At 50.0% G+C, this 16,238-nt stretch overlaps 1 protein-coding gene across 4 annotated transcripts in view; it reads left to right on the top strand.

Moving 5' to 3' along the window:
• The window catches only part of KLHL23 (kelch like family member 23), an 83,401-nt gene extending 68,734 nt beyond the window's left edge, over positions 1 to 14,667 (top strand). For 3 of the 4 annotated variants that reach the window (XM_063933509.1, XM_063933510.1, XM_063933508.1), the window contains exon 4: positions 7,129 to 14,667. In XM_063933509.1, the coding sequence (XP_063789579.1) occupies positions 7,129 to 7,439 (311 nt within the window). In that variant the 3' untranslated portion in view covers positions 7,440 to 14,667. The remainder of the gene's footprint in view (positions 1 to 7,128) is intronic. The other variant, XM_063933511.1, reaches the window with a different exon arrangement.
• Positions 14,668 to 16,238: the final 1,571 nt, after the last annotated feature.

Genomic DNA, 16,238 nt, shown 5'->3' with positions numbered 1-16,238 from the left:
CACCACAGGTGATGGCAATCATACATTACCAGGAAAGTCCAGGAACAGAGCATTTTCTCCTTCATGGAGAGGGTCAGGTAGGCAAGTATGCCAAAATGTAGACACGGGTGTTGTTAAAAGGTGTTTGATGATGCAGTGCAGCACAAGTTGGGTGCCAGACAATCTCTTATGTATAAATAGACTCTAGAGGGTACATTTACTAAAGCTTCTAAACCATAGGTCTGTAAACTCGGTCCTCATTACCCCACACAGTGCATGTTTTGCAGGTCTCCTCACAGAATCGCAAGTGAAATAATGAACTCCACCTGCGGACCTATTAAAATGTGTCTGTGAGTAATTAATACACCTGTTCACCTGCTGGGTTACCTGCAAAACATGCACTGTGTGGGGGTAATGAGGACCGAGTTTGCAGACCTATGTTCTAAATTGAAAAGTGGTGATGTTGCCCCAGTGGCGTAACTAGAAATTTTTCTCCCCCAAGCCAAAAAAATCTTCGGTACCCCCCATAATTGGCACTAGTAAAGGGACAAATATGTGCGCGCCGTAGGCGCGCGCCGCCAAAAAGGAGCGTGGCTTCGCTGAAATGGGCGTGGCTTCGCATAAAGGAGCGTGGCATTGCAGGAAAAGACTACCTTATACCCCAGTTTTGCAACCTGCACGCCCAGACGTTAGCCACCACAGGAAAGAAAAATAATCCTGATTCATGCCCCTTACATTATTTGTAATTTTTCCTCCTTATAGTAATGCCCAGTATACATTATGCCACATACTGCAATGGCCCTTACACATTATGCCACACACAACAATGCACATGACACAATATGCACACACTGTAATGCCCCCGACACATTATGCCACACACCGTAATGCCTGTGACACATTATGACAGGAATCGCAATGCCCGTTATACATTATGCTACACACCGTATCTGTGACACAGTATGACACATACCGCAATGCCCGTTATACATTATGCCACACCGCAATGACCCTGAGACATTATACCACATACCACAATGCCCGTGATATAGTATACAACACACCATAATGCCTGACACATTATGACACACACCGCAATGTCCGTGATACATTATGCCACACACCGTAATGCCCATTACACATTAAGTTCTACAGTAAGGCCTCTAATTACTTTTAAATTACCTGCTCGTTGCCAGGGGTTTCATGCTCTTGGTTCCCTGCACGGTGCCAGGGGTTTTCATGCTCAGGGTGTCATGCTCGTTGCCAGGGGTTTCATGCACTGGGTGTCATGCTCGTTGCCAGGGGTTTCATGCACTGGGTGTCATGCTCGTTGCCAGGGGTTTCATGCACTGGGTGTCATGGTCGTTGCTAGGGGGTAGTGCTTATTGCTAAGGCCGTGCTCCCAGTGCCATATATGCTCCCAGTGCCAGATATTCCCCCACAGTGCCAGGTATATGCCCCTAGTGCCAGATAGTCCCCCACAGTGCCAGGTATATGCCCCCAGTGCCAGATAGTCCCCCACAGTGCCAGGTATATGCCCCCATTGCCAGATATTCCCCCACAGTGCCAGGTATATGCCCCCAGTGCCAGATATTCCCCCACAGTGCCACATATGCCCCTCACTGCCTGCTCCCCCCAGTGCCAGATATTCCCCCACAGTGCCAGGTATATGCCCCCAGTGCCAGATATTCCCCCACAGTGCCAGGTATATGCCCCCAGTGCCAGATAGTCCCCCACAGTGCCAGGTATATGCCCCCAGTGCCAGATAGTCCCCCACAGTGCCAGCTATATGCACCCCAGTGCCAGATATTCCCCCACAGTGCCAGGTATATGCCCCCAGTGCCAGATAGTCCCCCACAGTGCCAGCTATATGCCCCCCAGTGCCAGATATTCCCCCACAGTGCCAGGTATATGCCCCCCAGTGCCAGATAGTCCCCCACAGTGCCATGTATATGCCCCCAGTGCCAGATAGTCCCCCACAGTGCCAGCTATATGCCCCCCAGTGCCAGATATTCCCCCACAGTGCCAGGTATATGCCCCCAGTGCCAGATATTCCCCCACAGTGCCAGGTATATGCCCCCAGTGCCAGATATTCCCCCCACAGTGCCAGGTATATGCCCCCAGTGCCAGATAGTCCCCCACAGTGCCAGGTATATGCCCCCAGTGCCAGATAGTCCCCCACAGTGCCAGCTATATGCCCCCCAGTGCCAGATATTCCCCCACAGTGCCAGGTATATGCCCCCAGTGCCAGATATTCCCCCACAGTGCCAGGTATATGCCCCCAGTGCCAGATATTCCCCCACAGTGCCAAGTATATGCCCCCAGTGCCAGATAGTCCCCCACAGTGCCAGGTATATGCCCCCAGTGCCAGATAGTCCCCCACAGTGCCAGCTATATGCCCCCCAGTGCCCGATAGTCCCCCACAGTGCCAAGTATATGCCCCCAGTGCCAGATAGTCCCCCACAGTGCCAGGTATATGCCCCCAGTGCCAGATAGTCCCCCACAGTGCCAGCTATATGCCCCCCAGTGCCAGATATTTCCCCACAGTGCCAGGTATATGCCCGCCAGTGCCAGATAGTCCCCCACAGTGCCAGGTATATGCCCCCAGTGCCAGATAGTCCCCCACAGTGCCAGCTATATGCTCCCCAGTGCCAGATATTCCCCCACAGTTCCAAGTATATGCCCCCAGTGCCAGATAGTCCCCCACAGTGCCAGGTATATGCCCCCAGTGCCAGATAGTCCCCCACAGTGCCAGCTATATGCCCCCCAGTGCCAGATATTCCCCCACAGTGCCAGGTATATGCCCCCAGTGCCAGATAGTCCCCCACAGTGCCAGCTATATGCCCCCCAGTGCCAGATATTCCCCCACAGTGCCAGGTATATGCCCCCCAGTGCCAGATAGTCCCCCACAGTGCCATGTATATGCCCCCAGTGCCAGATAGTCCCCCACAGTGCCAGCTATATGCCCCCCAGTGCCAGATATTCCCCCACAGTGCCAGGTATATGCCCCCAGTGCCAGATAGTCCCCCACAGTGCCAGCTATATGCCACCCAGTGCCAGATATTCCCCCACAGTGCCAGGTATATGCCCCCAGTGCCAGATATTCCCCCACAGTGCCAGGTATATGCCCCCAGTGCCAGATATTCCCCCCACAGTGCCAGGTATATGCCCCCAGTGCCAGATAGTCCCCCACAGTGCCATGTATATGCCCCCAGTGCCAGATAGTCCCCCACAGTGCCAGCTATATGCCCCCCAGTGCCAGATATTCCCCCACAGTGCCAGGTATATGCCCCCAGTGCCAGATAGTCCCCCACAGTGCCAGCTATATGCCCCCCAGTGCCAGATATTCCCCCACAGTGCCAGGTATATGCCCCCAGTGCCAGATATTCCCCCCACAGTGCCAGGTATATGCCCCCAGTGCCAGATAGTCCCCCACAGTGCCAGGTATATGCCCCCAGTGCCAGATAGTCCCCCACAGTGCCAGCTATATGCCCCCCAGTGCCCGATAGTCCCCCACAGTGCCAAGTATATGCCCCCAGTGCCAGATAGTCCCCCACAGTGCCAGGTATATGCCCCCAGTGCCAGATAGTCCCCCACAGTGCCAGCTATATGCCCCCCAGTGCCAGATATTCCCCCACAGTGCCAGGTATATGCCCCCCAGTGCCAGATAGTCCCCCACAGTGCCAGGTTTATGCCCCCAGTGCCAGATAGTCCCCCACAGTGCCAGCTATATGCCCCCCAGTGCCAGATATTCCCCCACAGTTCCAAGTATATGCCCCCAGTGCCAGATAGTCCCCCACAGTGCCAGGTATATGCCTCCAGTGCCAGATAGTCCCCCACAGTGCCAGCTATATGCCCCCCAGTGCCAGATATTCCCCCACAGTGCCAGCTATATGCCCCCCAGTGCCAGATATTCCCCCACAGTGCCAAGTATATGCCCCCAGTGCCAGATAGTCCCCCACAGTGCCAGGTATATGCCCCCAGTGCCAGATAGTCCCCCACAGTGCCAGCTATATGCCCCCCAGTGCCAGATATTCCCCCACAGTGCCAGCTATATGCCCCCCAGTGCCAGATATTCCCCCACAGTGCGAGGTATATGCCCCCCAGTGCCAGATAGTCCCCCACAGTGCCAGGTATATGCCCCCTGTGCCAGATAGTCCCCCACAGTGCCAGCTATATGCCCCCCAGTGCCAGATATTCCCCACAGTTCCAAGTATATGCCCCCAGTGCCAGATAGTCCCCCACAGTGCCAGGTATATGCCCCCAGTGCCAGATAGTCCCCCACAGTGCCAGCTATATGCCCCCCAGTGCCAGATATTCCCCCACAGTGCCAGCTATATGCCCCCCAGTGCCAGATATTCCCCCACAGTGCCAAGTATATGCCCCCAGTGCCAGATAGTCCCCCACAGTGCCAGGTATATGCCCCCAGTGCCAGATAGTCCCCCACAGTGCCAGCTATATGCCCCCCAGTGCCAGATATTCCGCCACAGTGCCAGCTATATGCCCCCCAGTGCCAGATATTCCCCCACAGTGCCAGGTATATGCCCCCAGTGCCAGATAGTCCCCCACAGTGCCAGGTATATGCCCCCCAGTGCCAGATAGTCCCCCACAGTGCCAGGTATATGCCCCCAGTGCCAGATAGTCCCCCACAGTGCCAGCTATATGCCCCCCAGTGCCAGATATTCCCCCACAGTGCCAGGTATATGCCCCCCAGTGCCAGATAGTCCCCCACAGTGCCAGGTTTATGCCCCCAGTGCCAGATAGTCCCCCACAGTGCCAGCTATATGCCCCCCAGTGCCAGATATTCCCCCACAGTTCCAAGTATATGCCCCCAGTGCCAGATAGTCCCCCACAGTGCCAGGTATATGCCTCCAGTGCCAGATAGTCCCCCACAGTGCCAGCTATATGCCCCCCAGTGCCAGATATTCCCCCACAGTGCCAGCTATATGCCCCCCAGTGCCAGATATTCCCCCACAGTGCCAAGTATATGCCCCCAGTGCCAGATAGTCCCCCACAGTGCCAGGTATATGCCCCCAGTGCCAGATAGTCCCCCACAGTGCCAGCTATATGCCCCCCAGTGCCAGATATTCCCCCACAGTGCCAGCTATATGCCCCCCAGTGCCAGATATTCCCCCACAGTGCGAGGTATATGCCCCCCAGTGCCAGATAGTCCCCCACAGTGCCAGGTATATGCCCCCTGTGCCAGATAGTCCCCCACAGTGCCAGCTATATGCCCCCCAGTGCCAGATATTCCCCACAGTTCCAAGTATATGCCCCCAGTGCCAGATAGTCCCCCACAGTGCCAGGTATATGCCCCCAGTGCCAGATAGTCCCCCACAGTGCCAGCTATATGCCCCCCAGTGCCAGATATTCCCCCACAGTGCCAGCTATATGCCCCCCAGTGCCAGATATTCCCCCACAGTGCCAAGTATATGCCCCCAGTGCCAGATAGTCCCCCACAGTGCCAGGTATATGCCCCCAGTGCCAGATAGTCCCCCACAGTGCCAGCTATATGCCCCCCAGTGCCAGATATTCCGCCACAGTGCCAGCTATATGCCCCCCAGTGCCAGATATTCCCCCACAGTGCCAGGTATATGCCCCCAGTGCCAGATAGTCCCCCACAGTGCCAGGTATATGCCCCCCAGTGCCAGATATTCCCCCACAGTGCCTGCTCCCCCCCCTCCTTTGTGTTGGAGGGACACGGAGCGCACAGCGCGCGCCTCTCCAATGTCCCTCCTGGCTCTCCGGCTGTCTAATAAAGGAAGTGCCGGTTCGTGAGCCAATCGCTCACGAACCGGCACTTCCTTTATTAGACAGCCGGAGAGCCAGAAAGGGACACAGGGGCGCGCGCGCTGTGCACTCCGTGTCCCTCCGTACAGCAGCGGAGGGAAGGAGACCTGCAGATTGACATGTGGACGCTCGTCCGCATGTCAATCTGTTCTAAGTCAGTGGCGCCCCCGCAGCCCCTCGCCCCCAAGCCACCGCGAGGGCTGCGGGGGCAGTAGTTACGCCACTGTGTTGCCCATAGCAACCAGATTCTGTCTTTTTCTAGAATGTAATAGAGAAATTATTACTAGAATCTACTTGGTTGCTATGGGCAACATCATCACTTTTCATTTTTAGAAGCTTTAGTAAATGTACCCCTATATATTTACTTTATCGACTCCTTTCTCCACTCCAGCACATAACTTGCAGGACAGGAACATGGTTTCAGCAAACTGGAGAATTACAGAAGCAAACACACTTCTTTGCTGGAATCTCCACCCCTCTGCGGGCCACTCCCACTCTGCAACACTTTAGGGCTCCAATAGCTTTTCCCCCCAGCCACTGCTTCCCCACCTAGGCATTGGTGGATACTTCTTTTAATGTCTTCGACTCTAGGGTACTAGATGGACATAGTGCCAGCTCCAATTTCCATGTGACCCTCCAGAACACCAGGGGAGTGTGGTAGTGTGGTATTTCCAGCTCTGATGACTCTCACTCCTGTCTGTCAATTACTGGCCATACTGGCCTTAGCAGCTCAATTTAATAACTAAGTTTAGCGTTATTGTGATACTAACAAATATGCTGACGGTTTTTACCCAAAACGTACATTACCTGTCTGGTGAGGTCCTGCAGTGTCCCCCCCATGGAGGTATAATTGCTGAGTTGCTGGCAGTCTACTGCTGCTGAGTTGCTGACTAATACACGCGTGCGACGACCGTCTGCTGCATAGTACTTAGGAAAGCTGGGTACCCATTCCTGGCAGTGGGGACCATAACACTAATATCATCTGTAGTCAACAAACAACAGTAAGCTGAGCTAAATGCTGAATGGATGTCATAACCCCTTTAGCGAGTGCGAAAGAGGTAAGTCTTAAATGGACCCCTGTCTCCAACTGTAACAGCTTGACTGCCCCCTGGTGATTCCCAGGCTCCATATCACTAGGGGGCGCAGTCATACACTTACTCCAAAGGAGGTGTTACATAAAAAAGCCAGCCAGCAATATTTTGCCTTTAAAATGGTGAATAACATAAGGACAACAGGTAATAATAATAATAATAAAAAAGTCTATTTCAATAGAGTCTTTCTCCAAGTGCTTTTATAATAAATAATCATTTATCACACTTATTGCCATCTATATTGATATGCTGTGTTCATCGTCCACAGAGTACGGATTGTGCTCCGTTGCACTACAGAATAAACTTTACCTGGTTGGAGGACAGACAACAACTACTGACTGCTATGACCTGGAGAACAACAAGTGGGTGGAGCTGTCCCCAACCATGGAGCGGAGGATGGAATGTGGAGCCATTGTCATGAATGGATTTATATATATCACAGGAGGCTACTCCTGGTCTAAAGGCACCTACCTGCAGAGTATAGAGAAGTACAATCCCGAATCTGACAAATGGGAGCTGGTGGGCAATCTTCCCAGTCCTATGCGTTCCCATGGGTGTGTTTGTGTATATAATGTATAGCAAAATTACTTTGTATAATGTACAGCAAGATGTTTTGATGGCCTAAGTTCATGTCCAACTTGGCCCTAATTTGTCAAAGTATGCGGTCAACGGCTATCCGCAGGAACAGGTCCGGTCACTTGGCATCCACTTTAGTCAATAATATGGGCACCTACCTTAGTGTTGAGTCCCCTTACTGGTTCATGTGTATAGCCATATTAAACCCGTTGCACACAGTCTAATTGGCTGCGTCACTCACAAAATTGGCCACTCATGCGGTTTTCTAAGATTGGGCCATTTGGAGCAATAGGTTCTACATCACTCCTGCCTGTTAGTTTTGCTGGAATATAACCGAACATACAGGCTGGCAGTGGTCATTTTTTTATTGCATTTCTACATGCCCAATAATAATCTGGACGATGTCAAACTGAATATAATATGATGCCATGCTCTTTTATAGGCTAAACGTGCCACTGTATTTGGCCAAGATATTGCAGTTGTGTGGCCAACTTGCACAGAGCTTCGCTTTGGCTCAGTGGCCAGAACATGGACAGCTAAACTCATGTGAAATAAGGGGAATGAGCTAAAATAACAGGAAATCTCAGGTTTAGAATGAAGTCTGAATAATAAGAGAGCATCAGCCATACTAAAGCAACAAAGGTTTTACTTAAGCCTTTCGGTAGCTATATTTACACGAGTCAGACTAACATAGCATACCTAAAGGGGATGCGGTCATGCGACCACCTTTCGGGATCCCGGCGGTCACCATGCCGACGCTGGACAAATTATACTATATCCTACAAATAACCTAACTTATAACCACCTATATCTTACATCCACTTATATTTTGCCCAGGGTGCAGATTTTTGCTGCATTCCAGAACAATCCGCCTTGGTGTTCATTGCCCTGGTATGTTACTGCCCGTCTTATAGGCTTATAAAGCCCTCTTGGGTATCCACGGACATTACAGGAGGGGATGTAACTATAATATTATGTAAATATTGTCATACCCACATTTTTATACAGGGCTTACTTTTTACTAGGACTGGAGAGAGAGTTCATTGATTGTTTCATTTGCCATAATACAAATGCTCTCCATACTGATGGTAGTGATAGTCATGACATGTAAGTCACTGCTTACATCGTTTACCTACAGTGTAGGCTAGGAGGTATAATATTATAAGCTAGGATGTAGCTATAATAGACCATTCCACCAACGTAGGGCCTGGGCAAAGAGGTATCGTGCTTATCTGAGTGTCATTTTGGAATGCAGAGTCCACCGCGGATGGCTACAAACATAGAGCACTTTGAATGAGTAAGTGGCCCATTCACACTTTTGCCATGGGGCTAGAAAATATCTTTGATCCATTCCTGTTGTGAAATTTACGGAAACTTTAAAATAAAGAAATTTCACCTCAGAAAGGCTCATTTACTGATGACATGTACTGCAGGGGTCAATAATGCACTGAACTGCAGAAACCATTTTGAGCGTGCACACTACACAATTTTCGCGCTGAGAAGAGGCGCGTCACTGATTATTTAAATAGAAGTGCCCACAAAGGTGAAAACATGAATTATTAGCAGGAATCTGAATCAGATTTCCATACACACTACATTTTCAGTCCCATGATTTACTGCTGGGTTGTTGAATGTTGTGCATATTGGGTCACGATGGGTCTACTACGGTATGCCGGCGCTCGGGATCCCAGGTGCCCAGCATACCGGCACCGGGATCCCAACCACTGGTATACCGGCAGCGGGGCGAGCACAAAAGAGCCCCTTGCAGGCTCGCTGAACTCGCCGCGCTGCGGACACGGTGGCATGCTACGCTATTTATTTTCCCTCCTGGGGTGTCGTGGACACCCTAAGAGGGAAAATAGTTGTCGGTATGCTGGCTGTCGGGATTCCGGCGCCGGTGTGCTGAGAGCCGGAATCCTGACAGCCGGCATATCAAGTACCACCCAGTCACAATGGGTCTGATCATTGCACATGGGTGCAGCAAACACACATTAGATTCTCAGGCCAAAAAGGCAATTTTGCCTGTTCAGGTATTGCATAGTGTGTACCCAGCATTAGACGATTCCATTATGGGGGAATTACAAGTAGGCGGGGTGGGGGGATTAATTAGCCACGAGAAAACATTGTGTCTAATTGAATTCCCCCCTAATTATCTGATTGGTTGTTGTGCTTTAGTGCATATTTTCATTCCCACAGTAGTGTAACTGTATCTCCCTTGAATGCACAAAACATGATGTCACTTTTATACTCATGTACCTAATAATCTGTACTCTGCAATAACGCCCCAATTCTCCCAATTTAGCACAACCTTTGTACCACTACAGATGTCACCATGAAACTGGATACAATTGTGCAATAGAAAGTGGCCTGTGTTGTTACAGTTTTCCATTGTTCAGTTTGTAAACGACCCTTACTCAGACATTCTACTACCTCTAAGGATGTATAAAAGTAAATATTAAGGACATAATGTATAGGTACAATCACAACTCACAAATCTACATGGCGTCAGAGGGATGTCATGGGAGGATAACGCCCATTTACCACCTTGTAGCTGGATGTCAGCATCTCATAGTAATGTAACAAGATTTCCGCCAGTCTCATGCCAGGGCCTTGACGAGAGATGTACCCAATGACGATATTTCTGGAATTGAGCAATGGGCCGGCTGCATATGCATCACTGTCGCACTGTGCGCACACCAAGCGTACGGGGTCACAGCTGCGAATGCTTTAGCAACCAGCTCTGAATCAGACTCTACGTCAGGCTATACAAGCATACTAGCAATAGAGCTATACCAGTGGTTCTCAAGCTGTGTGCCGTGGCATCCTGGGGTGCCTTGGGACACTTGCAGGGGCGCCGTGGATTGATGGTCCAGGAGCAATTAAAATTATTTATAGTCAATATAATAGGCATAACCAGTGCTGGTGGCTGCCAAGCATAAGATTTGTTGACAAATAGAAGCAAATCTGGTTTCTTACCACACAATTGAACCTAAGGACGACATATAAACACAGTTTACTTAATTTTATATTTCTTTCTAAATTTCTCAATAAGAAACTTTCGGCCTAGGGGTGCCGTGAAACAATTTGGATATCTTAGGGTGCCGTGATTAAAAAAAGTTTGGGAACCACTGAGCTATACAACTGTTTAAAACAAGTAGTTTCTCACCAATGTCACAAAACAAAGAGGTATTAAGATACGGGTGGCACTCGATATACTGGCTGTCGGTATCCCGGCGCTCAGCATACCGAAAGCCGGGATACCGACAACTATTCTCCCTCTTGGGGTGTCCACGACACTGCTGGAGGGAGAATAAATAGCGTGGCAAGCGCAGTGAGCCCGCAAGTATGCTGGGCGCCGGGATCCCGACAGCCGGCCACTCGTAGTACACCCTTAAGATACTTGTGGTAGTGTCACTACTCTACAGTACACAAACAGTAAAGACAATCTCAACAGAGTTCTTCAGAAAGATGTCCCCGTTTTATGGTGCTCACAGAGAAGAGAGAGCAATAGTCATACTGTAACCAGGATAAACATATACTGTTGAGCATGAGAATGTCGATATAAAGTATGGAGACCTGGGAACATAGACACTGGGATGTCAGATACTACTTAGAACATTTTATTGCCACCATGTTTACAATTGTACTGCCGCTGCTCGCTGAATGCGTTTCTCACTTGCTGACATACCAGTGTCTGTATTCCGTGGCTCCCATAATGCTTGTCGACATTCTTCTTATGGAAAAGCAAAGTACTTCCCTTGTAACCTATATACAGGAATTTCCCATGTGAACTCTACAGATGTACTGTACATACTAGGCTGTGGGGTTAATGTATTAAGGAAAGAAATTAGTGGATCAGTGAAGTTGCCCATGGAAACAAGTCAGCATCTACCTATCATTTTCTAGAATGCACTTGATAAATGCTTCCTCAAAGCTTATTGGTTGCTATGGACAACTTCCCCACTGGTTTACCTCTCCAGACTTTTCACCTCTTGATACATCACCCTTTATTTTCACTGGAGAGTTATTTTCTCTAGTTCTCCCAATTTCTGGAGTTTGCAATCCCTTGGTCTCTCCCTCTAGATGTTCCCTATAGTTTTTCTCTGGGCATCGGCTATCCTCATGTGTAGACCACTAATCAAAATAAAACACCACTACTTATAGGCCCTCATTCCGAGTTGTTCGCTCGCTAGCTGCTTTTAGCAGCATTGCACACGCAAGGCCGCCGCCCTCTGGGAGTGTATCTTAGCATAGCAGATTTGCTAACGAAAGATTAGCAAAACTGCTACTAAATAATTCTTTGCAGTTTCTGAGTAGCTCCAGACCTACTCACAGGGGCCCTCATTCCGAGTTGTTCGCTCGTTATTTTTCTTCGCATCGATGCGATTAGTTGCAAACTGCGCATGCGCAAAGTTCACAGTGCGTCTGCGCCAAGTAAATTTGCTAAAAAGTTTGGTATTTTACTCACGGCTTAACAAAGAAATTTCTTCGTTCTGGTGATCGGAGTGTGATTGACAGGAAGTGGGTGTTTCTGGGCGGAAACTAGCCGTTTTATGGGTGTGTGCGGAAAAACGCAGCCGTTTCTGGGAAAAACGCGGGAGTGTCTGAAGAAACGGGGGAGTGTCTGGGCGAATGCTGGGTGTGTTTGTGACGTCAAACCAGGAACGAAACTGACTGAACTGATCGCAGTGGCAGAGTAAGTCTCGAGCTACTCAGAAACTGCAAAGAAATTTCTAATCGCAATTCTGCTAATCTTGCGTTCGCAATTCTGCTATGCTAAGATTCACTCCGAGTAGGCGGCGGCTTAGCGTGTGCAATGCTGCTAAAAGCAGCTAACGAGCAAACAACTCGGAATGAGGGCCAGATTGCGATCAGCTCAGTCCGTTTAGTTCCTGGTTTGACGTCACAAACACGCCCTGCGTTCGGCCAGCCACTCCCGCGTTTTTCCCTGACACGCCTGCGTTTTTTAGCACACTCCCGGAAAACGCTCAGTTACCACCCAGAAACGCCCCTTTCCTGTCAATCATTCACCGATCAGCAGTGCGACTGAAAATCGTCGCTCAAACACCAGCAAATCTACTAAGTTTTTTGTTAAATAACTTAGCGCATGCGCTCTGCGTACCATGCACATGCGCAGTTAGCAGCAAATCGCAGCATAGCGAAAATCGGCAAAGAGCGAACAACTCGGAATGACCCCCATAGTAAACAGTGTATAGATGGTGGAGAATTGCACTTCACTAAACAAGTATCCTGAAGGTCTGCCTCATCCTCATACAGCTGTTTGCCTACGTTTTGCATTTAAAGTGTTTATCGACCTTTAGATAAGCCGCTCTATTTATGAACTGCCCCTTTCTGCTCTATGGGTTGGACATCATCTGTAATAGCAAATTAATGTTCTTTTACTCCACAGCAGCCACAGTGTGTTAATTAAAATAAATTGTTATTGTTATTCTATGTTATTTATATGTGGAATGTTGTTTATTTTGTTTGTATTCCTATTTAGCTGACATTCTAGAACAGAGGTTCTCAATCATTTTCCACTTTGGCACCCCGTGGCAGCACATTTGTGTTGTCTGTAGCCCCAACATTTGCAAAGCAATACATTTGTAGTGTATATAGTTGATATTAGATCCACTGGCACATATATATAAAAAAGCAATAAATGTGCTACCAGGGTCCTACTGTGATGCATGGGGGCTAGAGATCCCTAGGACACTGATTTCTCTATGGGTCTGATTCAAAGGTGCACGGCACGGATCTTGATTTCGCACAGATTATTAATTGGGAAAACATACAAATGGGAGTTTATCTCCCATTTGTGGAACAGACTTCTCAAACCCTTTCATGCCCAAGTGCACTGGTGGATCCAATCTCTCTACCATCAATACGCCATCACCGCGAGAAGCCCTCGTCTGGCGCAGAGTGCCTTTTAACTTTCTTAAGATATGGCCAATGTGACTGCGGTGCTGCGAAAGAGAACGCAGCTGCATGCCGAAACACACCCATGACTCTCCCATAACATGTCCATGACACCTCCTCTTTTTGTGAAGACTTTAGGTCACCTCGAAGTCCAGAGGCACTTTAAGAGAGGAGGGGGCCCATGTGCAGTCTCCGATTGGGTGTCCTCCTCTCCTGCAATGCAGTAAACTGTGGCATTGTGCCAGAGTCTACTGTGCATGCGTAGGTCTCTGGGAACATAGCGCAGTTCTGCACTCCCGGGACATCTTTACTGCGCATGAGCGAATCACCGGAAAATAGCCACTGCAGCCATTTTCCAAGAGATATTTGCCGCTGTGCAGTCAGCACCGGGCTCTCTATAATTAAATGGGTGCAGGGTGTGCAGTATGTGAGCCCCCTTGGCCCAGGGGCCCGTGTGCACCCATTATAGATATGCCAGTGTCTCAGTCTCCACCCCGAGCCGCCCATGGATCGCACAAGACGCTTCAAGTAATAGCGATTTCGGGTGCAAATGCATAAATCCTCTCATACTTTGGTCTGCATGTGCACAGTAAGGGGTAAATTTACTAAGATGGGAGTTTTATTTAAGATGGGATGTTGCCCATAGCAACCAATCAGATTACAGGTATTATCTTATAGAAGGTCCTAGATAAATGAGAAGTAGAATCTGATTGGTTGTTATGGGCAACATCCCATCTTAAATAGAACTCCCATCTTAGTAAATTTACCCCTAAGGGTTTATTAGGCTTTTTGTGCATATGCAGTAGCAAAAAAATCGCTGAACTGCGCAAACATTGGTACTGCATCCACTGCTGAATCAGGCCTCATGTGTCTAATTATCACCTGGATATCCACCCCACCCTATCCTACCATTACACAACAAAATGTAAGTACCACTGGGGGTACTAGTAACCCAGACTGAGAATCACCATTCTAGAACAAGTTACTGAAAATTCAAATAGAATGTTACAAATGTTATTCCCTGAATACTAGTAGCTACTGTATACATGACAATGCGAAAATGTACAACGTCAGGGACTAAACTGATTTTATAATGTTTGATATTAATGGGCTGTATTTCAGAAGTCTATGAAGAAATGATTAGTGTAATTCCCTCAGGCTACAAGTATTTACTACTGTACATTTGCTGAGGTATGGGAGGTGTTTTTTTGTCTCTTTAAAGCTGTAAATAATGATGACATGTGTACATATTTACTCATATTTGTATATGGCTGATTGTTACTATGAAGATGATTGAGATAAATAAAAGAAATGCACAAATTCTAAAGATTTTGGTGAATGTATAAAATATGTATGATTTGTAATATTGTCAAATCTACATTGTAAATTTTATGTTTTTAAGGGTGTCCAGCGCATACCAGAGACGCAGTATAGTGAAGAAACTCAAAATAAACTACAGCTCCCAGCAGCCCTTACTGCCGGGAGCTCCTGGAAGCAAGCGCTGCTGGGAGCTGTAGTTTATTTTGATTTTTTTCACTTTAGTGCGGTGAGCGCTAGACTAAGCTGGCCGCCAGCACGATATGGTAAGTGTGTGGTCAGCAGAGTATGCCAGGCCACGGCCACTTCTCCCCCTCCCCTCCTCTCTGAAAGCCAGTACTATACCATACTATACCAGTCCCTATACTTCATGTCACACTGCCCCAGCCTCTTCCCCTACCCGTCACACTGCCCCAGCCCCTCTCTCCCCTACCCGTCACATTGCCCCAGCCCCTCTCTCCCCCTACCCGTCACATTGCCCCAGCCCCTCTCTCCCCCTACCTGTCACATTGCCCCAGCCCCTCTCTACCCCTACCCGTCACACTGCCCCAGCCCCTTTCTTCCCCTGCCCCTATCACACTGCCCCGGTCGCTTTCTCCCCCTACACCGTCACACTGTCCCAGCCCCTCTCTCCCCCTACCCGTCACATTGCCCCAGCCCCTCTCTCCCCTACCCGTCACATTGCCCCAGCCCCTCTCTCCCCCTACCCGTCACATTGCCCCAGCCCCTCTCTACCCCTACCCGTCACACTGCCCCAGCCCCTTTCTTCCCCTGCCCCTATCACACTGCCCCAGTCGCTTTCTCCCCCTACCCCGTCACACTGTCCCAGCCCCTCTCCCTCTGTCACACTGCCCCAGCCCCTCTCTCCTCCTCCCCTGGCACATTGCCACAGCTCCTTTCTACCCGTCACACTGTCCCAGTCTCTCTCATCCCTTACACCTGTCACACTGTCTCAGTCCCTCTCACCCGAAAACCCTGTCACACTGCCTCAGCTACTCTCTCCCCCTCCCCGTCACACTGCCCCAGCCCCTCTCTACCCCTGTCACACTGTTTCAGTCCCTCTCTACCCCTGTCACACTGTCCCAGTCCCTCTCACCCCCTACCCGTCACACTGCCCAGCCCCTCTCTACCCCTGTCACACTGCCTCAGCTCCTCTCTCCCCCTACCCCTGTCACACTGCCCCAGCCCCTCTTTACCCCTGTCGCACTGTCCCAGTCCCTCTCACCCCCTACACCTGCCACACTGCCCCAGCTCTACTCTCCCCCTCCTCCTGACGCACTGCCCCAGCCCCTGTCTACCCCTGTCACACTGTCCCAGTCCCTCTCACCCCCTACCCGTCACACTGCCCCAGCCCCTCTTTACCGCTGTCGCACTGTCCCAGTCCATCTCACCCCCTACACCTGTCACACTGCCCCAGCTCCACTCTCCCCCTCCTCCTGACGCACTGCCCCAGCCCCTCTCTACCCCTGTCACACTGTCCCAGTCCCTCTCACCCCCTACACCTGTCACACTGTCCCAGTCCCTCTCACCCCCTACCCGTCACACTGCCCCAGCCCCTCTCTACCC

This window comes from Pseudophryne corroboree, chromosome 7, assembly GCF_028390025.1.
Source record: "Pseudophryne corroboree isolate aPseCor3 chromosome 7, aPseCor3.hap2, whole genome shotgun sequence".
In the NCBI taxonomy this organism is placed as follows: Eukaryota; Metazoa; Chordata; class Amphibia; order Anura; family Myobatrachidae; genus Pseudophryne; species Pseudophryne corroboree.
Note: the sequence above shows the minus strand (reverse complement) of the source record. Positions and strands in the feature narration are given on the sequence as shown.